Here is a 25,224-nt window from a genome sequence, read left to right as displayed (position 1 = left end):
CTGGCCAGAGAGTTGACTTCATTATCTCTCTCTTTCTCTGGAAGAAGTCTACCTAGAGGTAGGTAGTAGGTAAAATGGTAAACAACTCGACAAAAGCATAGGTAAGAACATATGCTATTGCAGTACTGCTCCCCCGAATACATCACCCGATACCACCGGGTACTCCTACCGATGATATCGCTGATGGATATGCAATATCATATCATATCATATCACTGTAGCATGTACTTCACGTACATCATACAGACACACATTGAATGGAAGGGGTTTACTTCATACCTAGATCGTTCTTTCTTCAATAACCTCGGGATATTAAGAGAAGTATACAACACAACAACGCCTTTGAATTGTTTCCAACTCCGAGATTTGAACCCACTTGGAGTTAAGGGAGGTAGGAAGGCAGACATTGACTCTTGGACTGGAGTTTACCACGCACGCTCTTTGTTACTCGGATGTTTTTGATGGTGACGGTTTTGATCACGTTTGCTTTGTCGTCGTCACCTTTCTTTTGACAAGAATAAGCTTCAGAGTTGAATGTTCCCTTCAATCAAAAGCGTAGCTTGCAGAGTAACAAACCTTGAAAGGCACTCGAGGAACGTCGTGGCGGACCAAACCAACAAAGATGGAGAGAAGAAAAAAATTGAACGATGCATTAAGCCATAATAATAAGTTGTAGGATACCTCCATCCATGCCTGCCTGCCTCCCTCATGATACGGAAAAAGAAGGCTTTCTTTTCTCCATTTTTGTCTTTCCATCAATCACCATCAGTCAGTCAGTTCACCAAATCATCACATCTCCGTCCATCCACAATTCACTATGATTCATATCCCTCCCATCACACACATACACCTCAAAAACAGAACACTCGACACTGCTGTTTCTTTTCTTCCTCCTCTTCTGGTTTTTCTTTCTTTTTTTTACTGATTCGGTCTTGAACTGGCCATCTCGCCGTACCGACCACGATGTTGTGTCGTGTCGTAAGCCTGGAGCACGCGGGTCTGCGACTCGTCGGCCTGCGAGAAGGCGTAACCGCGTTGCTTGCGCATGCGCTGGACCTGGCGGACTTTGCGGATGGCTTTTTGGAATTGTTCCATGCTGTGATTCGGCATGTTAGTAATTGGAAAAAGACAAACCAAGGGGTGAGAAGGACTCAAAAAGACATACCGAGGTCTATAATCCTGAATATTATACTTCTGAATCTCCTGCACGTGGTGATATGCCTCCGGCCTCCACAGCCGCTTGCTAAACTTCCACGCAAAGTCTCTCAGCAGACAGAGGATCGCCAGCGTGGGCATCTCGATCCAGAAGCTCGGGCTGGTGAACAGCCTGGGGATGACGCCAAAGTACTCGACACTGATGTTCAGCTTGGGCGCCACCTCGCCGTAGACTGCCACAAACACGATCCAGACAGCCATGGAACCGGGGATGGCGATGACGTGGTACTTGGTCCAGTTGTTGGTCACCATCGCGGCTTTGCCGAGGACGGTAAGCAGGACGGCGCCGTACATGGCTGTACCCCAGACCCACTTGCCGCCGGGGAAACCGTCGCCTTGAGGCCCGTCGTTGATCCAGAAGAGGGAGCCGCCTACATAGAGAATGATGGAGTGGTATACGGCGTTGATGATCCATTCGCCGAAGACACGGATCTTGAAGAAGGTGTTGCGCTGTCCGAGGTTGTAGAGCTGCGGGTAGCGGTCGAGCAGGCGGGCAGAGACGAACTGATCGAGGATACCGAGGGCGAGGGGCGGAAGGACCGTAAAGAAGACGTTGTAGAAGGAGAGAGTCCAGGATTCGTAGATGACTTCACCGGAGAAGACGTTTTGGAAGGTGTACTGTTTCAGGTTAGTGTTTAAATCAGAGATGGTTACCTGCATGGAACACTTACCCAGAACTGTGTCAGATAAAGAGTAATGTTCTTGTAGAAAGAGAACAAAATGGTCTTGGACACACGATGGTAGCTCCATGCGCCATGGACGAGAAGCAACTTGCGGAGATAACGGAACTGGGCAATAGACACATCGGCACTGCGCGCAGCTTGGAGACCTTCCATACCGCTGATACCGACACCAATATGGGCAGCTTGGATCATAGAGACATCGTTGGCTCCGTCGCCAATAGCGAGGAGAATCGACTCCTTTTGATACTTCTTGACCAACTTGACAACCAAGGCCTTTTGCAGAGGGGATACACGGCAGCAGATAACGGCCTTGCACATGATGGCAAGATCGAGGAAGAGCTTCTCCATGTCCTTCTCCAGAGCGTACGTTAACGATTTGCCGTCAATAACGAGAGCCAGGGTCTCCATCTCAATGGTAGCGTCGCCCTGGTTGCGGATGGCATCGAGCTTCTTCTGAAGATTATCCCGCGTAGCTTCCGCATTCTCTTCGTTGACAATGAGCAGCATCATGTCCTCACTAAGCAACTTGCAACTCATGCCAATGTTGATGGCGGTCTCCTGTCTGTCACCGGTCAAGACCCAAACCTTGATGCCAGCCTCCTGGAGGGTGTGAATCGTCTCGGGCACACCATCCTGCAAGCGATCCTCGATAGCGGTGGCACCAAGAAGGTAGAAGTCGTGCTCGATAATTTCGGCAGCCTTATCCAGCTCATCTGCACGATTACCACCGATAGTCGTCTGCGCTTTCTCGTAGACCTTCATCCACTCCTGGAATTCGTGCTCCGGAATTTCCCTCATGGCCAAGCAGAGCGTGCGTAGTCCCTCAGAAGCATATTCCTCGAGATGTCGCAGGGTGGCGTCGATGTGGGGGTTCTGGTCATTGAGCCTTTCCAGGATGACGGTGTCTGCGCCCTTGCAGTAGCAACGAACCTTGCCGTCAGGGCAACGATAAATCGTGGACATTCTTTTTCTGGTTGAGTTGAATTCGCAGACCGCCAAGAGCTCGTACTCGAGCTGCTGGCCGTTGGCTTCGATGATAACAGCACGCGGCTTGCGAGCGACGAACCTGTAGCCCAACTGTACCGCACCATCGACAAGCGCTCCCTCATCTGGTGACGCGGCTTGGTACTTGATGCTTCCGTCCTCAGCCTGTTCTGGAATAACAGTATGGCAGATGGCGAGGAGGGTAAGAAATTGGTCAATGGCCTGCGCAGATTGGTGGCTCTCGAGGTTCTTCTGCAGTTGCTTGAAGTCGTGGATTCCATTCTCAATTCCGTCCTCAATACTCGGGATTCTATCCTCGGGTACCTTGTCGGCGTACATGATTCCAGCGATCGAGCATTGCCTGTATTCCATCATGTTGCAAGTCAAGGTACCAGTCTTGTCTGAGAAGACGAACTCAACCATGCCCAATTCCTCAACCAAACTGGACGTTCGGCAGTTGGCGGGTGTGTCATTAACGTCATAGTACATATCAAGGTCGTCGTTGATGAGAATGCCGTGCCAATACTTGACCATTTCAATGGTGACGAAGAGCGAAATGGGAACGAGAGCGGAAAACAAAACCCAGTATGTGACCATGTCCTTGATGAAGATGCGAGCAATAGCCGAGGCACCGTTCATGGGATCCAAGTAGAGATAAGCGAGACCTGCCTCGCCCTCCACCTTTCGCTGGATGAGATCACCGACAGTAGAGACCACACTGAAGACCAAAAGGATACCGACGAGGAAGAGTACAAGCGTGTTCAGCTGCCTCTCGACCTTGGTGCGCTTAATCGGCGCGGCCGTGGCGTTGCGCATCAGCTTGGTCTCGTGGCCAGTGAAGACAACGACACCGTGAACCCAGGGGGTGTTGCGCAGAGTAGCACCACGGAGAAGCAACTGTTCGGGGTTGAGGGGAAGCTCCTTCTCCCCACCTCCAGCCTGCATGGTCAAGGTAGCTTCGTAGGTGTAAAGACTGCTGTTGGGCTGCTCGGAGCGAATCCTGCCTCCCAGACGGCTCAACTCGCTAGAGCTGACCATAGATGACGTTTCTGGCAGAGCTTGCTTGATCTTGAGGTTGGTCTCTCCATCGAGATTGGCGGTTTCGATATAGCAAAGACCCTCGGGTTCGGAACTCGCCAAGAGAACAAGATCGGCGGGGAAAGATTCCTCAGATTCGACTCGAATGATGTCTCCAACCTGGACGTTGATCCATTTCGTTTCCTCGAATGTCGAGCCCCTCAGGATTCGGGCCTTGGACATATTGAGCGCCTTATCTGCCTGTTTTCTCCGATAGTCTTCCACCAACTCTTTACCCGCCGAAACCAAAAGCACGACGGCCAGAGGACCAATTGTAGTATATCTGTTTGTGGGAGACAGGCCGGGAATCTGCTGCAGACCGGCGGTAAACAAGAAGAAGATGTTTGCGAACTTGGAGAACTGCTCGAAGAGGAATTTGGGCAAGAAAGTGGCCACATTGTACTTGGCTGTCGAGACGTGGTTGTCGGCATACTTGTTCAGGCTGTTGGCTGGAGGATTGTTGAGATGGATGATACGGGGGCCAAGGGTTGCTGGATCCGGCTTTCCACCTCCAAACCCAAACTTGAAATCGAATTTCTTGGTCGGCTTCTGGGGAGGAGGCTCGTGAGAGTGGTCTACCGGTGCGGTCGATCGCGGATCCGTCAAGGGAAGGTCCATCTCCGAGTATCCCTCAGAGCCCATTCCAAGCATGCTCTTGGCACGACCGATCAAACCGCCGCCCATGCTCAGGACACTATTCCGTTGGCGCGCGCTGTCGCGGGCGGCCGCCGAGTCCGGAGGGATAGATCCGCCATGTTGGTAGTAGGACGTGGTGCTCTCATCGGGGTAGTCGTCAAAGTCCTCAGCATAGCGTTGGTAGTTTCCGAGATCCGACGTCTGGCTGAAGTGCCGGTCCAGCGACCTGCTATCGGGGTATGGGCTTGTTGGGCCTCCGCCTGTTGTCGCGCCCGGCGCGGGCTGTATAGGTCTTGTAGCTGTTTGTTGTGTTGTTTGCCCGGAGCCGATAAAATCATCGTAGGATACGGACGGGCGAGGTTGCGCGGCGCCTTGTGCATCATCGCTGTGTAGTCGCAAGAGATCGTCGTCGTTTAGGGTCGACCTTTGTCCCCCGCTATAGTATGGTTGTTCGTTGCCGAAGTCGAGCAGCAGATCGTCGTGTTGAGCGCTCGACGGGGCCCCAGGAGGGGGGCGGCCAGCCGCCATGCCGGAGACCGGGAGCCGGAGGATGGACGCTGTCGGTCAGATAGTCCGTCAGACCTGAGATGGTGGTGTCGCGGAGACGAGCGAGGGATCCGAAGAGAAAGGCGGGGAGTCGTGCCTATAGCGGGAATAGGAGCATCGGAGGACTGAATGTGGACGAGGGGAAGGGATCCGGATAGGGCGGGCACTTGTTGATTTCGAGTCGGAGTAGGTATCGGTCGAGCGCTGGGTAGCGTATGTGTCGATGTTGACCGCAGCGTGGAACTTGGGGAAGCTGAACTGGAGGGTTGGGAATACGGAGGGATAGTGGATGTGGGTGTGACACTAAGTGCAGTAGGTGCCGCCGTGTCAAGATGCAGCACAGCCTCCTTTCACTGTTCAGCGCAGGATTCGTGTGTGGAATTAACGAATTGGTGCCCCCCAGTACAAGACCAGTACAAGATACCAAATAACGGTTCCCGGTACGCGCCAATACGGTTTGCCAATGAGATGAAGGCACCCCCTGATATGCAGAAAGAGTCCGAGGATCGGCTGCTACGGGCAGTCTCTGTGACCACAGAAAAAGGATTGTTTGATGTTTGAAGAGCAGACTCTGTTTCTTTTTGACGAATCGATCTGGGATTCAGGGGATGTCTAGGGATGGAGGGATTGCCTGGTGGGCTTGAAAAGCTGCACGTAATGTACCAGTACACCACAATCGCAATCCCAGGGGACCAAGCAGCTAAGGCACGTCACAGCGCTGTTAGCGGGTCACCGTTGTTAGGCCTTTGTGGCATGCCAGTTGCCAGGGCAAGTATGAATAAAGACGTTTCGGATGCATTTCATCCAATCATGATGCTCGGAGGTTGGCTTTGAGGCTGGGAATGAGGACGCTAAGATCATGACTAAGCGATAGTGGCTGATAGTAGGGGCCCTTTTACCCCACATCTCGGGGTCTTCTTCCTTCTCTGCGTTCTTCTCTGTGATGCGCCATGGGCTTGGCGGTCAGTAAATGCTCCAGCGGACATCATCTCAACTTGCCGCCGCTGTTATCTGTCCGACCTCATTCATCACGAATCACATATCTCATCATTCGTCAACAAAGGCTTGCTCACCACCTCAATCAAAGAATATAGGAAAGAAACTTGAAAAGAAATATATCCAAGATGGTTTGCGCAAAGTGCCAAAAGAAGGAAAAGACGACCCTCATCACGCCAGGGGTCAAGAAGAAGAGTGAGATGTACTATGGCTCCCCAGCAGCAGCATCGTCATCATCAAGCTCTGCCTCGGGGCCCAAGAAGTCGGCAACTCTAGGCAACACAGGAGTGGTAAAAGTGAGTTTTCATCATCATCAGCAGAACATGAAATCGTTCGCCTGTGCTAACTAATATTTACAGAGCAAACTGCTGTCCAAGGCGGCACAGAATCCCTATGCTCAATACTCCAGCACTTGTACGCGCTGCAAGGCGAAAGTATCACAAGGCCACAGCTTTTGCAACAAATGCGCGTACCGCGCCAATTGTGCGTCTTCACATCATTACATGTCCTCTACATATCTTTCAAGATGCATGACGACTAACTTCTTCCATAGCCTGCGCAATCTGTGGCAAGCCCAACAAAAATACTACTGCCGGAGCGCCCCTCGTGAACGGCCAGAAGTTTACCTTGAAGTGAGCATGTCACAGACCAATCGTTGCCGTACAGGCAAGAAAGATACGAAAATTACGATGCGATACGATGACTACGAGTACAACGACATGAACGACATGCCCAACGTTACAGTTATCCTTATCCTCAGTTTCCAGGTTTCGCCTATACTGCTAACTTTATGTTGAGAGACTCTACACACAGTTGCACCGTCAAGAGCTACAGTCCCCGGATCACCGAAACCTTCTTCAGTTTAATTCGACCGGGGAACGAAGTGTATCCTCCCGCCTAGAGTGTTATACAATCGTTGAGGCTGAGCAGAGGCTCAGGGGATTCAAGGGGTTGCAGCGCATTCGATGGCACGTGAGATCGTGTACCTTTTGTGCTGGATGGAAACGGCATGATATGTTGGACGGATGCGAGTTTACAGATGGTGCCTTCAGTAAGGCACAGCCCCGGCCTCAAATCACTACTTGAAGGGGCGAAAGAGATGGATATGTAGACGGATGTTGGTGCCATGCAGGCAAAGGTACTTCCTAATTATCCCACGATGGTAAAACGTGCTGGAGTGTAAAAGGTGGTTCAAGGACAGAAGCTCTGAGCCCTACAAATATATACCTTAGCTAAGATGATACATAAAGGTCCAGTTTTGAAGGGTTTCTGTCTTCCAGAACCGATCTGTTTTCCAATTCCCCCACTTGCTTTTGCATTGCCAGTCGGAAACTATTTCAAACCCACCAGGTTGCTAACTTACACGTATAAAATCCACCATCTTACCGATCCCATGTTTACTCATCAGCCGAACAGCCACTAACTCTTTCCTTATCCACACAAAAGTAGCCTTCGCTTAATTATGCCTCGGCCAAATCGACGAGCCAGGTACGAAGCGGAGAGGCAAGGACCTTCGTGTTTCAATGATCACCTCTTGCCGAATATCCTTGGTGGTCTTGGCGGGTAGCATGACGCCACTTGAGGTGTTGTTGCTACCCCCCTTTTCCCCACTCGCGATGTACACGTCTGAATGGTAAATGTATAAAAAGGAAGACAACAGAACCCTCTCTGGTTGTTTGTTTATGATTCGAGAACTCTCCGAAAAGGTTCGACAACTCATACGTGGCACATCGTCCTAAAGGTCCGTTCACAGCCAGCTTTCATTTCGTGCTGCCGTTAAACAGAACGGAACACATGTGTCCATCGTAATATCATCCTTTGATATCAGCAACGTATCTAGCTAACTCCCACTCACTCACAGAACTTAAACTGGAACTCAGTTCTCACCAACAATCTCATCACCAAACTCATCACCACCCAGTTCATCATCCCGTTCACTCAAAATGTCGTCCACACCAGACTTCCCCCCCAAACTCACCCCCCACGACCCGCGCGTCCTCTCCAAAACCGCCACCATCAACGGCAAGAAATACCACTACCTAATCTCCGCCCCTCCCCCTCCCACCGGCGGCGGCGACGCCGCCTCCCAACCTCGCGGAACCGTCCTCCTCATCCACGGCTGGCCCGACCTCTCCTTCGCCTGGCGCTACCAAGTCCCCTTCCTCGTATCACTCGGCCTGCGCGTCATCGTCCCCGACCTTCCCGGCTTCGGCCGGTCCGACTCGCCGCAGGAACTGACCGCCTACTCGTACAAGTCCGTCACGCGCGACCTGCTCGAGCTGGTGGAGAGCGAAGTCCCCGGCGGGCGGCAGCAGATCGAGAAGGAAGGCGGGATCATTGTAGGCGGACACGACTGGGGCGGCGCCGTGGCCTGGCGGTTTGCGCTCTGGTTTCCCGACCTGACACGGGCCGTGTTCTCGGTCTGCACGCCCTTCTGGGCGCCGAGGGCGGGCGAGTTCGTCCCGCTGAAGCAGATGGTCGAGAAGGTGCTGCCGAATTTCCGCTATCAGCTGCAGCTTTCGGGCCCGGAGTTTGAGGCCCAGGTAAAGGGGGAGGAGAAGATTAGGCAGTTTTTGAGCGGCGTGTATGGGGCCAAGGGACCGAATGGGGAGCCGGTTTTTACGACGGAGAAGGGCTGTCTGTTTGAGAACTTGCCCAAGATGGGCAAGAGCCCGTTGTTGGATGAGAAGGAGATGGATTACTATGTGAAGGAGGTGGCGGGTAATGATGGGGGAAGCATGAGGGGAGGTGTGAACTGGTATAGGACCAGCCAGGTGAACTTTGAGGAGGAGAGAGAGTTGTTGAAGCAGTTGGAGAAGAGGGGGAAGGGGGAGAAGATCGTGGAGCCGCCGGCGCTGTTTGTTCAGGCCACGAAGGATGCGGCGCTGCCGCCGGCGATGGCCGAAGGCATGGAGAGATTCTTTGAGAAGAAGTTGATGAGGAGAGAGGTGGAGGCTAGCCATTGGGCGTTGTGGGAGCAGCCGGTCAAGGTGAACCAGGCTATTGCGGAGTTTTTGGGTGGTGTGTTGGCGGAGGGGGATGCGAAGCTTTAGTGAGCGGAGATGTCTTGGTGATCTCACGTTGGGTAACTAGGCTGCTGGATGGAGAAGGGCTCTAGAGTACGCTATCAAAGGAAGTATTCTGCTTAGTAGAGCATCTAACAAAACCGCGGCTGCAAGTATATCACAATAAATGCGTACTTTTTTTCTCATAAACCTTCCTTCCTACCGCCCTCCTTGGCTCAGGGATGCTCCTTTACTTTCACATATACGGCCCCAAAGTTAGATGATGATATGACATCGGCCAGCCAGCTGGCTTTCGAAACTCAAACCGTTGCTTTGGAACCACAACCCAAGACAAAACTGACAGGTTGGACCCAGACCGGGATATTTTGCAATAGTGGGAATAGGTAAAGTTACCTCTAGTATATGACCATATCCTCCCCGTCTTGTATCATCTCGTCTCCATCATGGTCCTGGTCATGAGTGGTAGTATCAATGCTAGCGGCAGTAACGCCCTTGTCATCGCCCGTGCTTGTGCTCAAGGGTACTGCTGCTGCTGCTGCTGGCGGCGGCATACCGTCCGATGGCAATGACGGAACAGCACCATGGTTAGCATCTTCTGAAGACTTGTTAGGCTGCTCACCAACTGTATCTTGTTCTTTCCGGACGTCCTCATCATCACCGGTTGATGGCGGTGGTTGGATCTCGGACTTTGACTGGACCTTGGTCTCAGTCTTTGGCGGCCTTCCATGTTTAAGTTCGAACTGGCGCACCTCCTTGGCGATGGTCTCCTCGGCTTCGCGGATTTGTTCATCGATGATGCCCTCTTGTTCTTTGGTAAGCTCCCATGGTTTGTAGTACTAGTAGGATCGTTAGCTTTTGAATCAACTCGTCTTCTCTGTCAGGGGCTTAGCTCTTACCACTACAGGCTCGCTGACGGTCCGTAAGCTGTGAGCCAAAATAAGCATCTTTTCATGCCGCCGGTGCATCTATAACAATTGTCCGTTAGCAAGCATGTCAACCACTTCTTTTTTCAAGGGGAAACAACCCACCATTCGCTCTTCGAAGTCCACCTGCTTGGCATCCCGGAAGCGTCTGCGCTCAGCAAGCAGGTCGGTTCTGCGCCTATCGTCCTCGACTCTCTGCTGCTGCACTCGTTCCTGCTGGCGGCGTTCGATCTCCTTTCTCCTCTTTTGCTGCGAGTTGTTGGGCGTAGTCTGACTTAGCGTGTTGAGGAGACCACCAAATAAGCGCCTACCCCGTTTCTTCTCCTCCAGGCTAACATTCTTCCGCGTTTGTTCGGGGCTAAGTGGTGCCTTTCGAGACGGCGGTGCGGCCTGCTCCTTTTGCGCGTCGGACTCTCTCCTAGTAGTGGCTGGGCTTTGAACTGTGGTCTCGTCGGCGCGTGCCACAGCCTCGTTCTCCATTGCATGATCATCGTCCTTGGTATGCAACGAGGCGTGATCCTCCCTCGTTGTGCCGGCCGGCTCCCCCGTCGAATCGTTCACAGGTTCCTCTGTCTTTCCGGTTTCTGGCTTCGCTTCCCCTTCGACAGTCTCACTGATCTTGTCCTGGCCATTCTCGTCCTCCAGTTTGGTGCGCTTAGCAGCCACGCCATCCTCTGGAGATGGCGAGGCGGAGGCCTTTCTTTTCTGGGAAGCCAAGTCCTCTGTTTCCATCATCTGCTCCGAAGACATGAGAGGTGCCGAGTTGGAAGGTCCAGTCGCGTTGTGTGAAGCAAGGATCGACAGCAGCTTGGCGTCGAAGCTGAAGCAATTGTGTTGTTGTAGGATGGAGAAAGTACGCGGAGCAAGCCTAGGTATAGCTCGGAAGTGACTGGCAAAAACGTGATCGACGTGACAAAAAGCCTTTGTTGTTCGTTGCAGCTAAAGGTCGAAGATATGTATCGGTTGGCCGGTCCCTGTTTGATTTCCAACACGGTTCGTTGTTGGAAACTGTTGGTGTATTGAAGGAAGTCAAATTGTTAGTGACCTGTGTCCAGAACTTCTTTCAATGAGAATCGCAGTGAGCAGCTTCCCCGAAAGTGGATTGTCCAACCCGCTGTTCGAGGCCGCTCGAATCCACTGTTCGGGGAAGCAGCTGGGGAAGCAAACCCCACTTTCCTGCACAGGTCGCATGTCTTGGCATTCGAGATCCCGCTCTTCCACGAGGCTGACAAACGAAAACGCGGAAAACGCTAGAAGAGACGCCACATCGCGACCCACTTACTGCCGAGGCTGACGAAATCCAATTCCACACGATACAACTTATCATTATCGCCAGTGTCGCAACTTTCGCCTTACATCACCGTCCATACCGACCTCGACTTACAACCACGAGCGCCATTCGAGACCGTCTTCACCGTGTAGCGCATCTTCCGAGTGACCACTTGATCCCACGCGACAGCACCACGCGTGCCTACCTCCCCGATATTCAATCCTTCTCAACCGCCGTCGCGAAAACACCAAACCCTCTAGCCCACCATGTCTCGCCATCATCCGTACGTCTTTCCATCCTCTCTTCCCTCCTTACCCAGCCCTACCTACGCCTTCATGACATCCTCTCTTACCGCCACAAACCCCCCTCTCCCCTCAATATGCCCCTACTAACTCTTCTTCTTCTTCTTTTAAAAGCGATCTAGTAATGTGCCGCAAACAATCCGGCATCGCCATCGGCCGTCTTTGCGACAAGTGCGACGGCAAGTGCCCCGTGTGCGACTCGTACGTGCGGCCGACGACGCTGGTGCGCATCTGCGACGAGTGCTCGTTCGGCAACTACCAGAACAAGTGCGTGGTGTGCGGCGGCGAGGGCATCTCGGACGCGTTCTACTGCTTCGAGTGCACCAGACTCGAAAAGGATAGGGATGGGTGTCCCAAGATTATAAATCTGGGTAGTTCCAGGACGGATGTAAGTTTCCCTCTTCTCTTTACCCTTCCTTTCCACCCTACCCCCTCGGCTTGCCGTGGGATAAGTGGTGGATGGGATTGGCGTGTGCTGGTGTGCTGTGCTGGTAGAAATCGAGATCAAAGGCTAACAGAGTACTTTTTTCGCACAACAGCTATTTTACCAAAAGAAAACAAATCGAACATTTTAACAATAGAGATGCCCGGGTCCGGGCTCGTGTGGGAAGGTTGTTCGGATTGCTTAATTTTCTGATACAAAGGATGCTCTGAGGAGAGGAAACAAGAATATTGGAAGGAACACAATGTTGAGAAAGGGATTTGTCACAAGCTCAAGCAGCATTTGATTCGGCATCATGGGCGTTAAGGAGTTTTGTTTACATACACAACATAAGAGGGCAAGCTTACAATGGAGAAAGACGAAGTTGAGAAGCAAGCACGTACCATCGATCAGGCGTCGACTAACAGGACCTTGGTCATTTCTTCAAAGATATTGGTATCACATACCAGGTTACAATGTTTGTGTCATCTCTCTTGATTATAAACAGAAAACGAAATAAGCTATTTTCCGTGATGCATTACCCATTAACGATAGACTTGAAACCAATACTCTCGCATGCCAAAAACCGCTGCCCCAACAGCCGCAATGCTAATTATCATCAGAGCAGGAATATTCCACCCCTTCTAACACCCAAACAATACTGATATCCAAACAGCAAAAAGGCTTGGATCAGATGTAACTAACCTTCATCCCCATTCCAGCCGTAGCCCTCACTTTCCCCCACCCCTGCTGCACCACCCTCGTGATCCTCTCCCTCACCCTCTTGTTGCTGAACATTAGCAAGAACCCAATGATAAACGCCAACGTCCGGTACAGCAGGAACGGGTTCCCATGGAATGCTGTCATAACCTGATCCAGCACCGACCGGATATTGTTCAATATCAAAGTCGCCCTCGTCCCCATCCCAGGACTGGCCACCACACTCGAAGAAGAGCCCGTCGTCTTGGTCGCAGTCGGTGACGACGCTCCCTTCCTCGACGGCCTGCCCGGTTTCGCAGACGCCGACGACGACGAAGCCCCCCCATTCTTCAACGAAGAAGCCTTCTTCTTCAAACTCGGTTTCTTCGTCGTCCCCGTTCCCGTCCCCTTAGCCGCGGAACCACCATCAACACCAAAATCCCCTTCCGTCGTCGGTCCGCTCCCCACACTAACAGCCGTACTTGCCGCCGCCGCCTCTCTCTTCTGCCTTTCCTCCTCCAACCTTTTCTTTTCTTTCTCCTCGTTCTCCGCCCTCAGCTTGCGCGCGTTCTCGATATCCTTGCGAATCGCATCCTCTTTTTCGCGCGCCTTACGCTCCGCTTCCACCTGTTCTTCCTTCAGCGAGTCCAGCGCCTGGATGAAGGCTTCTTTCCGCTCGTCGTCCAGGACCGAGCTCATGTTGATGAACTCGCGCGCGCACGCCCACTCGTCATTGCGCGGGAGTACGTGCAAAGTGTACAGCTCGAGGATCTTGACGCGCGCGTTGAGGTCGCGCGGGGTGTCGGCGCCGTGTCCGGCCGCTCCAGATTTGGAGGATGGACGGGCCAGAGAGGCGGAGGAAGCGCTGCCGGCGGGACCTCCTCCGAGACGGTCGGTCAGATCGAGGTTGGGGGTGCGGGCGGCGGCTAGGTAGTTTTCTAGACGCTTTTGGTTGAGGGTTTGGGTTTTGGCGTGGCCGAGGAGGAGGGTGGCTCTGTGGAAATGGGGGTGTTAGTACCTTGTTGGCTGGTGATCATGGTGTTGTGTTGCCGGCCGACTTACAGGTTGATAACCACATCCGCATCCACGTCTCCCTCCGACCCATGGTATCCATTGCGCACGACTTCCTCCCAAACCTCGCCCTCGCGCACCTTGTGGCAGAGAGCCCTCCACTCTTGCGTGCCGAAGGCGTCCTTGCCTTCGTCCGAGTTCAACTCCAGAATCGCATTGAGGATGGTCAGGTACAGACTCCACACCTTTATCCTGGTGGATCGCGACGCCTTGGCGACAGGTGCCGGGTCGAATGCAGCGGCGCCGGAAGCAACATCGCCGGGAGTGGCGGATTCGGAGGGAGACGGTGTGATTAGAGGTAGAACGGTCGACAGGGCTTCGGGTAGTCGACGGGTGAGGAATAGTGTTGAGGCCTGTCTGTAGGCCTTGGAGATGTTGGACGAGGACGAATGGCGCGCCGAGGAGACGGACGACGAGAGCGATGAGAGCGAGGACGACATGATTCCGGATCCGTTCATGCTCGGACTGAGATATGACGATGTATCGAGATTGGAAGCCATCGTGATTGATTTGTTGGAGTACAGTAGTCTTCCACTTCCTCAGCCCCTAGTTGTTGATGGGTGTGAATTATTGCAATTGCGCGATAGACAGGGCAGTGGAAAAACCGGGGGGAGGACGCCCTGGAGAGGGGGTTGGAGCGAACTGGGATCGATTGGGATTGGCGGTGGCTAGCGGTGGCAGGTCAACTCGGATGTTTTCTCTCTTGGCCTGAATAGGAATCTGGTGCGCCCCCGTCTGTCACGCGAAGAGAGCTGAAAACGAAGAGGGAGATGCGTGAACCCGTTCGCTAATGGTGGAAAGGATGTCAGAGACAATCAAATGCGCAATCCAATGCGATCAAGCAGTATTGGAAATGCTGAGTTGAGATCGCGGAAGCAGGTGAGCATGCAAGTGTCATTTGATGTCAATTCCAGACAAAGGATCATTCATGAATGACAACAGAACGCAACAGCGCTTGCCTTCAGTTGGCTTTTTGCAGTGGGTCTTGTCAGCTGTGAGCCTCGGCACAATCCGGGGTTGGCCTGGCAGACGGCAAGGGAGCAACAAGGATGGCATCTGTAATGGGTATGGGGAAGGTGTCATTAGAGAGGGACATCCAATTAGAGGGATAAGAACATGTGAACAAAAGTACCTGTCTAACTCGATCGCACCCTCCAAGTCGACTGCACGTGAGCCATCGTGAATTAATCTAATTAAGGTTTAAGGGTTGACACGTACGTGCCATCGAGGACGATCATGAATGGCTTCACTTTTGCATCATGGAGGATCAATGATGCGGAGGATTGAAACCGTTGGTTGTGAACAGTTCGCAAACTCCTCTCTGTGATGAACATGCCGAGGCACTTGGTCACTGTAGGTCGCCAGACAGAATGCAGCTCATAATGTCTATCCAACAGACCATAAGTATGTACTCATCCGAAGTAAAAACACCAAGACGCCGATCCAACCCATCATTCATCAACCCGAGACCGAGAGCCACGAGAACTGCACATGTCCCAACGCCCGGTCCGATCCCGAGCGTGCGCCCGCATCACCGGACTGCAGAAGTGGATCCCACCACTCCGGGCTGCAATGCAAGAACCGGCCCATCCCGGCTCGTGCGTGTTCTGTCATCCCATCTCTGTAAACAAGCCTCACACCTTGATGGCCAACACCGCAACACTATTCCATAAGATCATATCCATCTTTACTCCCTCCGACCCGTCTTCTTCTTCCTCAACTGTTCCCTCGCATCCGCCCTGCTCTCCTCCCAGATCTCATATCTGCTCTCCGCAATGCTCTCCGGCCTGCCCTCATCTCTGAGGTAGGCCGCCTGCTCGCGCTCGACGCGATCCCTCCTTTCTTTGCCTCCATCTCTGCTATCCCTGCTGGGTTCGCGCTTGCTTTCCCTGTCGGCCTTTCTGCTGCTGCTGCTCTTGCTTTCACTGCTGCCATCAAAGGACCTGATGCTTTCTGCCTTGCCGCTGTAGATGCTGCTGCTACCGGAGGCGGATGAATCGCCGCCCTTCATGCTCTTGACTTTGTTGAGGACCGAGAGGCCTTGGCTGATGGTTTTGCTGCTTTGGAAGAGGAGGACTGGGGATTTGTTAGTTTTGTCGGAAAAAAAATCATCGGGGATAGGAGAAGGGAAGGGGGACGTACTAGCAGGGACAATAACCCAAGGCGCGTTCATGCCGGCATAGTAAACCCAGTAATACAGCGTCTCCGGTCTGCTGTACGAGATGCCGCGGAACTTCTCCTGGAAGAAGCAAGTCCCAAAGTAGAGGGCGACGCCGTAGAGGTGGCCGACGCTGACGATGGTCTGGGTGATGTGGCGGAGGCTGGTGTTGCCCTTGATGATGGCAAAAGCGGCCAGGAAGGAGAGAGGGCCCCAGGTGAGAACAGTCAAGGCCTCGATGCAGAGCATGAACGGATCGGAGGTCATGTACCGCGAGTCGGATAGCGCGTACTCCTTCCACAGCTGGGCGAAGATGTCTTGCTTGCCGGCGAGGGTGGCGTGGTTGAGGACGTAATATCCTGAGGATGTCGTTAGTTAGGTAAATCGAAGAAATGACATTGCTGATACCCAAGCTTACCTTCAAAGAAACAATGCAAGAAACCACCTGTTCACATATATTCATTAGCAAATCTCATCTTGACTCATCAACTCCTCTGCCCACTTTGCACACCAATCCCTCCCGTCTGCTCTCAAACCTCAACATATCCATCATTCCCCGCCCCTCCCTTTCCTCACATACCCCCTTCATCAACTGCCCACTCCAAGAAGAAAATGCAACTCACATAACGTAAACCACGCCAACGCCCCCGCATCCTTCCACGTCAACCGCTTATTAACCTTCTTGCCCACAGCCACCACTCCCACCATCAAGAGCGTCACGGCTCCGCCAAATGCACCGAGCACCATGGGCAGCGTGAGCGTGTTGGGCGCATAGTTGGGGACGACCACCTCACGCGGGTAGTAAGGATGTTTGTGCCGGCGTGACGAGTTGGCGTCCCCGGAGGAGACGAGGAATTTTAGGAAGGAGGACATTGTTGCTTGCTCCCTTATGGCCGTATTTGAGTTGAAAAAGAGAGAAACAAAACGGGCTATCAACCGTGAAATGGATTTATATGATAATGGTGTGGTTTTGTTTTGTTTATGTGGAGATGTTGCTTCGTGTGAATTTGTGTAAGATGACTGGTGTTTTTGAAGCACAACTGCACAAGGGCCCCGTGGACCCTGAAGACTGCGCTCGAAAGTTGTTGAGACGAAAGTTCCACACCGCCCGCCTGGCTGGGTGTCCCGCACGCACAATCTCAATGGGATGGAAAGCTGAAACGGAATTTGATAGGACAAATTAACCAACGGCATGAACGGAAGCGTACTGCAGCCTGCAGGAGGATGCGCGTGGTTGGATGGGTTCTATCGGGAGGGGTAAGCCGAAGTAGCATGCTTAACCCTAACCCCTTACTTGCTCAAGATATTGGACTCGGTTGGGGGGCCGACGTCGGTTATCGTCACTTACCCTGCACTTTTCTTAAGTCAAGCTCGATCTTGATCACATCGCGATTCATCTTGTACAAACTCATTGGAATCATGTAGGCACATATCTACACTACCTGTATCATCATAGGGGTTCAGTCTCTCTTAAGCCACCACACCCGATACTCTGACAAACTCAAACCCAAACCCCTTCACAGCCCGTGGCGTACTCTTGACCCCCTTCACTCTCCCCCTCTCATACAACGCCAACCAAACAGCATCAGCATTGATCGTCTCCAACGCCTCCTTCAACTCCCTCCTCTCCGGCTCATGTAACACATCAACCACCACCTCCAGCATCTCATCGAACATTTCGTCATCCACCCTCACATACTTCAGAATGGCCGTAACCAACCCCAGCGCCGCGTCCCACAACTGATGAGCCTGCGAGAACCTGCCCAGTGCCCCACTGGTAGAGCTCGTTGTCGAAACCAACTGCTTCGAGCTCAGCTCTCCACCGTTGACATCACGAATAGGCAACACAATCTCCATGTCCTCGGCCTTCTTACCACCAGTGATGAACGCCCTTCCAGCTCCCGTCCCAGTCCTCCTCGGCATCTCCCCCCTCCCTTTGACAGCCTCCCTCTTAACCCCCCTCAACCACTTTGCCATCCCATCTCCCCACTCCTGCTTGAATCTACTAGCCATGAAATCGCCCGCGGCTTCACACATGCTTCCCAGTGCCTTGCATGCCGCAATCGCCACGAACGGTTCCGGGTCTTTGATCCGGGCTACCACGACCGGCCAGACCGTATGGACCAGCGGCAAGAAGGCGTTCTCGTCCGGCGCTAGGGCAGGGGAAACGGTCGCCACGAGGTCTAGCAGAGACTTCCGCAGGGTAGGCGTGGGAGAGGTGAGGTAGTGCTGCGAGAGGGTGAGGACGCGGGTGAGCAAGGCGTAGGTGGGCGTGTTGGAGGGTTGGTTCTTCTTTTCGTCGTCTTCGCGGGCGGCGAGGGCGGAGGAAGGGTCATCTGGTAGACCACCTTCCTTTTCGTCTTCGTCCGGGTCGGGGTTTTCCAATTGGTCGAGAAGCGACTTGGCTTGGGATGCTTCTTTGGTTTTATCCGGGCCCCAGGGTTTCTTGGGGTGCGGTTCGGACGGTTCGGCCTCTTCTTCTTCTCGGGCTCGCTTGGCTCGCTTGGCACGTTTGTTGAGGGTGTCGACGATGGTGTCGACGCCGAGTGGTTGTGGGCCTCGTTTGAGGTGGCTGACGGCTTGATGGTTGGATCCCTCGAGAAGCAGCATGTCCGATTTGACGCCTTGGGTGACTACCTCGGAGAGGACAGAGAACAGGCTCTCGACAAATACGGGGTAGCCGTGATAGTTGTCAAGGGCGGCGAAAATGGCGGCTACAACGTCGTCCAGGAAGGGAATCAACCTTGGCCCCGTTAGGCGTATCAACATCACCAATACCTTGGTGGAGGCTGGTGAGATGTCAAAGGTGTTGAGGCGGAGAGAGATAGAGTTGACCATGTAATCTGCGTTATCGACAACTAGCTCCGAGACGCTCTTGTATCCGCAAGAGGCCGCTATCACATTCAGTGTAGTGATGGCATGACTGCGCAGTTGGGGTGTGGACGACCCGAGGAATGTGGTGACAGGGTAGAGCACGTCGATCAGCTCCGGCCGGAAATCCTCCTTCATCCTGGATGCCGCAAAAGCAGTCACTTCGAGAGCAATCGCCTCGATACGCCAGTCGTTGTCTTGTGCGTCTGAATGGGAAGCCAAGATGGACGCAGAGAAATCGTAGAGCTCCTGGAACACCTGTTCTTGGTATTGGTTCTCATCGAGAGAAGACATGTCCAACAGGTCTTCCATATCCGATGTGCTGTTATACGTGGTCTTGAGAAGCTCAAAGGCGAGCCAGTATGAGGCGATTTGCTCGACGCCTTCGGAGTCTCGTAAATAACCTAGCATGGCAGCGGCTAGCTTTGTCTGCTGAGCTGGTGAGCCAATGTTGGCTATCAGCTTGGTGATTTCTGCTCTTGTCGACTTAATGCCCTCCGAGTCCAGCAAAACTGGAGGGTATGACTGAATGTCAGGTCGTGACACAGTAAGGTCAGTGGCTGTAGACAGAGTATTCTCATCAACATCTCCCACCACCTTCGAGGGCTTTGAGCTCTTGACCAGGGCAACTATGCTGTCCCGCAGGGAATCGCCTAACGAATCATTCAGTGTCGACGAGTCCATTCCCATGCCTGAAGCCATCCTGGAGCCTCTGAGGATATTTCTAACTGCAAGTTGCTTGATGCGCTCATCATTAGACTGAATCAACCTGGGGAGGCTAGTAACCCAGTTGTATAGCGTAGCCTGAATACAATCGCCCAACTCGGGGTGTATAGCCGCAAGATCCTGCAAGCTAGTCTCGAGCATTGACCGTTCGGTCTCTTCGTTCTCGACCATCATTGCGCTCTCTACTAGGATCGCCTGGCAGTTGGCTAGTGATAAGTGACATTCGTCCAACAAGCTGATACAGAACTTGCTGACAGCTGACTGGACGTCCTGAGCCTCATGAGTTCGTACTTTGAGCGCTGCGGCCAAGGCGATTTTGATCTGAGCTGTCGTAGCCCTGAGCCAAGCGGGTGTCAGTTCAGTTTGAGGCTTTTCCGTGCCACCGCTGGGCTGAGCGGTCTGTTTCGCTTTGTCTTCCGTTTCAATCTGCTTCAAGATTCCGCGAACCTTGATGTCACTCAGCACGTTCACAAGAACGATATTGAGGACCTGTAAGCATCGCACAAGAACCCTCCTCTGTGTCTTTTGTTGAAGCGGCGGTGCCAGGACTTTGGTGAGCGAGGACACCGTACCCGGAAGAAACCTGGCAAGGACATGCTGATTGCGTGTTGTAGTGTAAACAGCTTGCAAGCATTGCAGTGCTTCCAGCTGGACGGCAGGGGCAACACCATCGGTGATGCCATCCAGCATGACCGTAATAGCAGGACCCAATGCGGACACTGTCTCATTTTGCTCATCGGGTGCCTTACTTGCCAGTAAGTTGGAGGGCCCTATCGCGGTAATGAGAACCTCGAGAGCTTTGAATCCTTCCACGACGGTTTCCTCGGGCACATCACGCTTCTTGGCCTGCCCCGGACTACCGCCAATGGTGAAGGAGAAGAAGAAGAGCAGCTGTATGGCCAGGTCCTCCGAGATCTTCTGCTTCCAGCCGTATTGGATGAGGAACCTTAGCAGCTTGATGATGGCTTCGATTACGCGTATCGGGAACTGATCATGGAAGCGGAGCAGATGGCTGACAGGGAAGAAGGTATATTCGGCCAGCTTCTCATCCAGAACGGTGGCATCACTGCTCACTTGAGCTGCCCATAAGCCACTAAGCGACTCGACCAGAGTGAAGATTTCTTTGGAAGCAGCCGCCTTGTCTGTTGACTGGAGCGCGAGGCGACTCAAGGGGACACAGACCGTCCTGAGCTGAGAGGGGTCAGCATCATCAGAGACGCCGAATAATGGTTCGATTTGCACGAACCTGCTTGAAGAAGTCATTACGCGGACCAGGGGTTGCGATGGTGGTGGCCATGTTGATTGATTTTGCGCATTATCAGATGCCGTCCATCAGTTTGGTTCTTCTTGTGGACGCCAAGGTGCGACCTGTAGGATGGAAATGGCCAGAATTTTGAGGAATTGGAGGTTGCATATTCGTTTGGCGACGGGACAGTTTGCGATGGAAAGTTCAGTGAGGTGGGTTCAGGTTGTTGATGTTTACCCACTGACAGAGGGACAAAGCGCCCTAACGTCCAGTGGTTTTGACCTTTTTTTCAGCGGGTACTCCAGGCTCTTCCACGTGACACAGCACCTTCCACGACTCCCGGGCAACCGCGATTACAGGGCAACAACCGAATTCGGGCTATCGCAATGGCAGTAGGGATCGCAGTCGACGGGAGCTGCCGCTGGAGCTGACTGTATCAGACCTTGTCGCCTTTGTATACTTGGCGGTGGCCGAATCCGCTATAGCAGCTCCAGTTTTGCGCGTCTCTTTGGTTTCGTGTTGTAACCTCCCTTTGCATTGAAGAATCATTGAATCATCTAAATGTCTCTTGACAATTCGAGAGTACCTCGTTCCCACCTCGATCCATGGCCCTACCGAGGAACCCCGACTCTGCAACTCCACCTGTCACTTCTGCCGATACCGTGACCGTCGCCGGAGCCGGGACCGTTGGACGGGATGTATCGCCGAAACCGGTTCCGAGAGACCGCTCGTCACTACCCCCCGGGCCACCACCACCTTCAACAGGCTCAACGCCACCCAGGATACGGCGAAACACAGCCTGCATTCGGTGCCGAGACTCCAAGGTATGAGGATTCTCTATGAACAACCCTTTCCCATTCAACATGGCAGCAGCGGCATGGACCTGATGTGTGATCTACTCAAGACCTCCCGCTCTGTTTTTATACCATGCTTTTCTCTCATCTTGCTCCCACCATTGATTGGCCTGGCTAACGTTACACACACACTCCACAGGTGAGATGTAATGCAAGTCTTACTCCGGGACAACCGTGTCTGCGGTGCACCAAGCTAGACCTTGAGTGCATCGTGGACAAGAACTATAAGAGAGCGTCAAAAAAGAGGTTGGTGACATAAAAGTCCAGGGTTAGGGTACCCCTACTGTCAGCTAACTCTCGATAGCAAGCTGGAAGAGTTGGCGGCCGAACTCCAGTCACTTAAGAACACTGTTGCTCCAAGACCCTCACTCGGCGGCCTAACTACCGAACTGCCTCCTATACGTCCGGTTCAGTTCTCGAGCGCGAGTCCGCCAGTTCCTTCACTCCCACAACTCACCCTACCTGGAACCCTACCCGGCCCTTTTCTTTCTGGTCTTGGTGTTCCAACACTACCGCCGCCCATCTTCACTCGGCCAAGGCCCTTCTCCATATCCAGCGAAGCCTCTACTCCTACCCCCAGAGCAAACGATGCTGCCTCTGTCAGCTTCAGTCTGGCTGGGTTCAGGCGTCCAGCTCAACCTCGAGCCCTCGGTTCACGTGTGTTCTCCGGAGACGACATAAACTACTATTTCGACAGATACTTCGAGCACTTTCACCCTTACTTCCCCGTCGTTCTCCAGCGGGATCCAGACATCTGCTATGAGAGGGGTCACGTCCTCTTCTGGGCCATCATAATGACGGCATGCCGTCGGTTTGCCAAGGATGACTTGGTATATCAGTTTTTGATGGACTCGCTGTTACCGGAAATATGGAACGCGATATCACGGCCGCCGCTGAAGCTGCCCATCATAAACGCCTTGCTGCTCGTTGCGACATGGCCAAATCCTGATATCAGGTTTTTGACTGACCCGTCAATGATCTTTACTGGCATAGCCATGAACTCGGCTCTCTTGACAGGGCTTCACACCGGCCGTGGTGCTCATACAGAGTTTACCGGGCTGCTGGATAAAGTCGATACAACCGATGAGGAGGCGATATATACATGGGCTGGGTGTGCCATTATATCTCACCGGTAAGTCAAAACTAACGATGCTCAGCCTATCAACTCATGCTAACCTTTCACATACAGAGCTGCTGCTTATATGGGATGTCCGTCTCCGAGTCTGCTATTCAATCAGACTATAGACTCACTTCTAGACGGAAGTAGCTCGATATCGATGCCTCGCTACTTCATCTTGCATCTGGAAACCGCCAGGTTCGCCAATAAACTCATCAGCACCATGTCAGCCTCTCTCGAACAGTCCCAAGGTGTTTCACACCGCTTAGTCGCGCAAATGGAAGAGGAGTACAGTAAAATCCAATGTTTACTGTACCCAGATAACTCAGGTGAGCAACCATCCTACTCAACTTATTCTACGGTATCATCCCCCCACTAACATTAAAGGCAGACCTCGACAACTTCATCCTCCTCTCCACCCTCCTCGAGATTCAAACCTACTACTTCATGCCCCTCCCCGGCTACAGCGAAGAGATGCTCAAGCGCAACGCCATCAAGGCCTACATCACGGCCGAGGCTCTCATCAACCAAGCCCGCTCCCTGCAGAGCCAGTCCGCCTTCCTGCACTACTCGCCCAACTTTGTCTTTCGCACCTTGCTCAGCGCCATCTGCGTGTTCATGACGCTGAACCTTGCCCAGCCCCCGTATACCAAAAACCACAGTAATGCACTTAATGCGCCGTATATGGGCGCCAGTAACAACAACAACAACAGTAGCAACAACACCAATACCACTAATAACAGCAGCAGCACCAACACCAACAACAACAAAACATCCACCACCACCACCAACAGTTCAGACACAGCCGACCCCTTCGTCCGCGAAGCTCTCCGGATAATCCGATGCTGCTCCGTGCAGCGCGACGACCTGGTCATGCGCGCCTCAAACATGGTAGAGAAGTACTGGGACATGCGGCATGCGCTGCCGCGGTACGAAACCCTATTAGATCCAACAGATCCTGACTATAACAGTCCCCAACACTCCCATGATCAGCAGCAAGTTGGAATGCGAGGAGCGACGACGGTGTTTAGACATCGGCTGGGATCTAGTTTGACGTTTGGTTGTTTGCGGAGGTGGAAGCAGCATATTGAGAAGGCCAAGGCTAGTGTTGGTGGGATGGGGATGGGGATGGGGATGAATCCTCCTGGACATCAGGGAGGAGGGCAGGGAGGAGGAGAGGGACAATTGGGTGGTCAGCAGGGAGGAGGACAACTGGGTGGTGCTGGTCAGCAGCAGCAAAGTCAGGGTCAAGGTCAAGGTCAACATGGGCAACATGGTGCTGGAGTCTATGGCGGTGCGTATGGGCAAAGTCAAGGAGGAGGAGGGCAAGGAGGGCAAGGACAATACCCACAACAGAGTATGAATGGGCAGGATGGAAGTGGTGAAGGTATTCGTAAGTATTTTGTCTTTTTTTTGTCCCTTACCACCCTTCTTCAACTTGCGGACGGGCTTTGGTTATGCTAACTCTTTTTAATTAGCAGACGGAAGACTAGGAAACAATCCCGACTCTTCTTCTCTCGGCGGAGGATTAGGAGACCCCTTTCAACGGCTCGAATGGAACGCGTTTATGGACGACTTTGACTGGAGCTTTACGTCTAATTATTTGGGTGTTGGTCCTATGTAGTAAGTAGGATTGGGGTTAGTTAGGATTAGGATTGCATGAAAGGGTAGGGTAGGTTAGGGTATGTAAAATGGGAGGGTATCGTGGTAAAGTCGGGGATAGCAAGCTTCCATGAAGCTGAATTCATTGTGGAGGTCTTTTTCATTGAGTGTGTGCAAAGGGTGTAGGTTACTTACGTAGGGACTTGTCTTTCTAGTCTGACCAGCTGTGAAGTGGAAGTGGAACGAGAAAGAGGAAATCAAAAGCAAACAACTTTTACTTTATCACGATCGGTTGAGGGCCTGTAGTCTTGTCTTATATCTGATATCAAAGACTCAAGATTAAACTTAACCTCCCTATAGCGGTCCGCTATTGCCACGCCAGTCCTGGTTTAGGAAAGGAGCTTTGTACTTGTACGCCCATTGGAACCGACCGTCATGAGAATCCAAATGCGAATCGAATCAACTACCACACAATCTGCGCAAGTCCAGGCCATCCAGAAAATTGCAATTGCCATCTCGGGGCAGAAAGATCTTGTTATCACATTCTTCGACTTCGCTGTTGCAATTTCACGGGTTTGAGGTTTGCTTCCCCGGTGACATGGTCCATGTGTGTGTGCCTTAACAGAATTGAAAACTTCAGCGGTCAATGCACCTAGTGTGGGCTACCTCCGGCAGATTCGGGCATGTTTGCCCGTTCACAAATAACTGTTCAGTCTGAATGAACAATGTGGTCGAACAGCAGTTGAGTGTTCTCAACCACTTCGAATATTCCCCCTTTTTGGCCATCTGTTTCGAAAGCAT

The 25,224-nt window shown here is 52.8% G+C and overlaps 9 protein-coding genes across 9 annotated transcripts; 4 read left to right on the top strand and 5 right to left on the bottom strand.

Annotated features, from left to right (window-relative positions):
• Window positions 1-837: 837 nt before the first annotated feature.
• Window positions 838-5,307, bottom strand: B0H65DRAFT_269317 (phospholipid-translocating P-type ATPase). The gene is made up of 3 exons (XM_062822731.1): window positions 1,887-5,307; window positions 1,166-1,833; window positions 838-1,096 (listed from the first exon to the last, which is right to left on the bottom strand). The coding sequence occupies exons 1-3, from the start codon at window positions 5,121-5,123 to the stop codon at window positions 919-921; spliced, it is 4,083 nt and encodes a 1,360-aa protein (XP_062679686.1). The 5' UTR covers window positions 5,124-5,307; the 3' UTR covers window positions 838-918.
• Window positions 5,308-6,265: 958 nt separating this feature from the next.
• B0H65DRAFT_510823 (microtubule-associated protein CRIPT-domain-containing protein) lies at window positions 6,266-6,773 on the top strand (the record flags this gene model as incomplete). The annotated part of the gene is made up of 3 exons (XM_062828436.1): window positions 6,266-6,433; window positions 6,497-6,620; window positions 6,691-6,773. 3 exons carry the CDS (start codon window positions 6,266-6,268, stop codon window positions 6,771-6,773), a joined length of 375 nt encoding a protein of 124 aa, XP_062679685.1.
• Window positions 6,774-7,820: 1,047 nt separating this feature from the next.
• Window positions 7,821-9,412, top strand: B0H65DRAFT_269249 (Alpha/Beta hydrolase protein). Its single transcript, XM_062822730.1, has one exon. It carries the CDS (start codon window positions 8,081-8,083, stop codon window positions 9,188-9,190), a length of 1,110 nt encoding a protein of 369 aa, XP_062679684.1. The 5' UTR covers window positions 7,821-8,080; the 3' UTR covers window positions 9,191-9,412.
• B0H65DRAFT_269187 (pinin/SDK/memA/ protein conserved region-domain-containing protein) lies at window positions 9,375-10,994 on the bottom strand. Its single transcript, XM_062822729.1, has 3 exons — window positions 10,192-10,994; window positions 10,060-10,128; window positions 9,375-9,999 (listed from the first exon to the last, which is right to left on the bottom strand). Exons 1-3 carry the CDS (start codon window positions 10,834-10,836, stop codon window positions 9,559-9,561), a joined length of 1,155 nt encoding a protein of 384 aa, XP_062679683.1. The 5' UTR covers window positions 10,837-10,994; the 3' UTR covers window positions 9,375-9,558.
• Window positions 10,995-11,231: 237 nt separating this feature from the next.
• B0H65DRAFT_473325 (pre-mRNA splicing factor ini1) lies at window positions 11,232-12,537 on the top strand. The gene is made up of 3 exons (XM_062827199.1): window positions 11,232-11,639; window positions 11,773-12,046; window positions 12,198-12,537. The coding sequence occupies exons 1-3, from the start codon at window positions 11,623-11,625 to the stop codon at window positions 12,231-12,233; spliced, it is 327 nt and encodes a 108-aa protein (XP_062679682.1). The 5' UTR covers window positions 11,232-11,622; the 3' UTR covers window positions 12,234-12,537.
• B0H65DRAFT_269071 (uncharacterized protein) lies at window positions 12,533-14,549 on the bottom strand. The gene is made up of 2 exons (XM_062822728.1): window positions 13,841-14,549; window positions 12,533-13,772 (listed from the first exon to the last, which is right to left on the bottom strand). The coding sequence occupies exons 1-2, from the start codon at window positions 14,347-14,349 to the stop codon at window positions 12,770-12,772; spliced, it is 1,512 nt and encodes a 503-aa protein (XP_062679681.1). The 5' UTR covers window positions 14,350-14,549; the 3' UTR covers window positions 12,533-12,769.
• Window positions 14,550-15,536: 987 nt separating this feature from the next.
• On the bottom strand, window positions 15,537-16,880 carry B0H65DRAFT_551167 (Emopamil binding protein-domain-containing protein; the record flags this gene model as incomplete). Its single annotated transcript, XM_062829792.1, has 4 exons — window positions 15,537-15,925; window positions 15,992-16,366; window positions 16,426-16,452; window positions 16,631-16,880. 4 exons carry the CDS (start codon window positions 16,878-16,880, stop codon window positions 15,537-15,539), a joined length of 1,041 nt encoding a protein of 346 aa, XP_062679680.1.
• A 458-nt stretch (window positions 16,881-17,338) lies between these two features.
• B0H65DRAFT_473318 (armadillo-type protein) lies at window positions 17,339-21,090 on the bottom strand. Its single transcript, XM_062827198.1, has 2 exons — window positions 20,851-21,090; window positions 17,339-20,795 (listed from the first exon to the last, which is right to left on the bottom strand). Exons 1-2 carry the CDS (start codon window positions 20,899-20,901, stop codon window positions 17,478-17,480), a joined length of 3,369 nt encoding a protein of 1,122 aa, XP_062679679.1. The 5' UTR covers window positions 20,902-21,090; the 3' UTR covers window positions 17,339-17,477.
• On the top strand, window positions 21,091-24,720 carry B0H65DRAFT_473315 (uncharacterized protein). The gene is made up of 6 exons (XM_062827197.1): window positions 21,091-21,674; window positions 21,844-21,950; window positions 22,009-22,836; window positions 22,894-23,150; window positions 23,213-24,214; window positions 24,300-24,720. Exons 1-6 carry the CDS (start codon window positions 21,456-21,458, stop codon window positions 24,443-24,445), a joined length of 2,559 nt encoding a protein of 852 aa, XP_062679678.1. The 5' UTR covers window positions 21,091-21,455; the 3' UTR covers window positions 24,446-24,720.
• The last annotated feature ends 504 nt before the right edge of the window (window positions 24,721-25,224 follow it).

The sequence above is a fragment of the Neurospora tetraspora genome, assembly GCF_033439725.1.
Source record: "Neurospora tetraspora strain CBS 560.94 chromosome Unknown B0H65scaffold_6, whole genome shotgun sequence".
Taxonomy (NCBI): domain Eukaryota; kingdom Fungi; phylum Ascomycota; class Sordariomycetes; order Sordariales; family Sordariaceae; genus Neurospora; species Neurospora tetraspora.
The sequence above is the reverse complement of the archived record's forward strand: the minus strand, read 5'-3'. Positions and strand labels throughout refer to the sequence as shown.

Bases quoted from the DNA above. Each gene is read 5' to 3' on its own strand.
- B0H65DRAFT_269317 (XM_062822731.1), bottom strand. From the start codon at position 5,123: ATGGCGGCTGGCCGCCCCCCTCCTGGGGCCCCGTCGAGCGCTCAACAC. The intron at 1,834-1,886 runs GTAAGTGTTCCA...AACCTGAAACAG, and splicing joins TTTATCTGACACAGTTCTGG to TACACCTTCCAAAACGTCTT. The intron at 1,097-1,165 runs GTATGTCTTTTT...GCCGAATCACAG, and splicing joins ATTCAGGATTATAGACCTCG to CATGGAACAATTCCAAAAAG.
- B0H65DRAFT_269249 (XM_062822730.1), top strand. From the start codon at position 8,081: ATGTCGTCCACACCAGACTTCCCCCCCAAACTCACCCCCCACGACCCG.
- B0H65DRAFT_269187 (XM_062822729.1), bottom strand. From the start codon at position 10,836: ATGTCTTCGGAGCAGATGATGGAAACAGAGGACTTGGCTTCCCAGAAA. The intron at 10,129-10,191 runs GTGGGTTGTTTC...CAATTGTTATAG, and splicing joins TGGACTTCGAAGAGCGAATG to ATGCACCGGCGGCATGAAAA. The intron at 10,000-10,059 runs GTAAGAGCTAAG...CGATCCTACTAG, and splicing joins CCGTCAGCGAGCCTGTAGTG to TACTACAAACCATGGGAGCT.
- B0H65DRAFT_473325 (XM_062827199.1), top strand. The intron at 12,047-12,197 runs GTAAGTTTCCCT...TTCGCACAACAG, and splicing joins TGGGTAGTTCCAGGACGGAT to CTATTTTACCAAAAGAAAAC.
- B0H65DRAFT_269071 (XM_062822728.1), bottom strand. From the start codon at position 14,349: ATGGCTTCCAATCTCGATACATCGTCATATCTCAGTCCGAGCATGAAC. The intron at 13,773-13,840 runs GTAAGTCGGCCG...CCATTTCCACAG, and splicing joins GCGGATGTGGTTATCAACCT to AGCCACCCTCCTCCTCGGCC.
- B0H65DRAFT_473318 (XM_062827198.1), bottom strand. From the start codon at position 20,901: ATGGCCACCACCATCGCAACCCCTGGTCCGCGTAATGACTTCTTCAAG. The intron at 20,796-20,850 runs GTTCGTGCAAAT...GACCCCTCTCAG, and splicing joins GTAATGACTTCTTCAAGCAG to CTCAGGACGGTCTGTGTCCC.
- B0H65DRAFT_473315 (XM_062827197.1), top strand. From the start codon at position 21,456: ATGGCCCTACCGAGGAACCCCGACTCTGCAACTCCACCTGTCACTTCT. The intron at 21,675-21,843 runs GTATGAGGATTC...CACACTCCACAG, and splicing joins TTCGGTGCCGAGACTCCAAG to GTGAGATGTAATGCAAGTCT. The intron at 22,837-22,893 runs GTAAGTCAAAAC...TTTCACATACAG, and splicing joins TGTGCCATTATATCTCACCG to AGCTGCTGCTTATATGGGAT.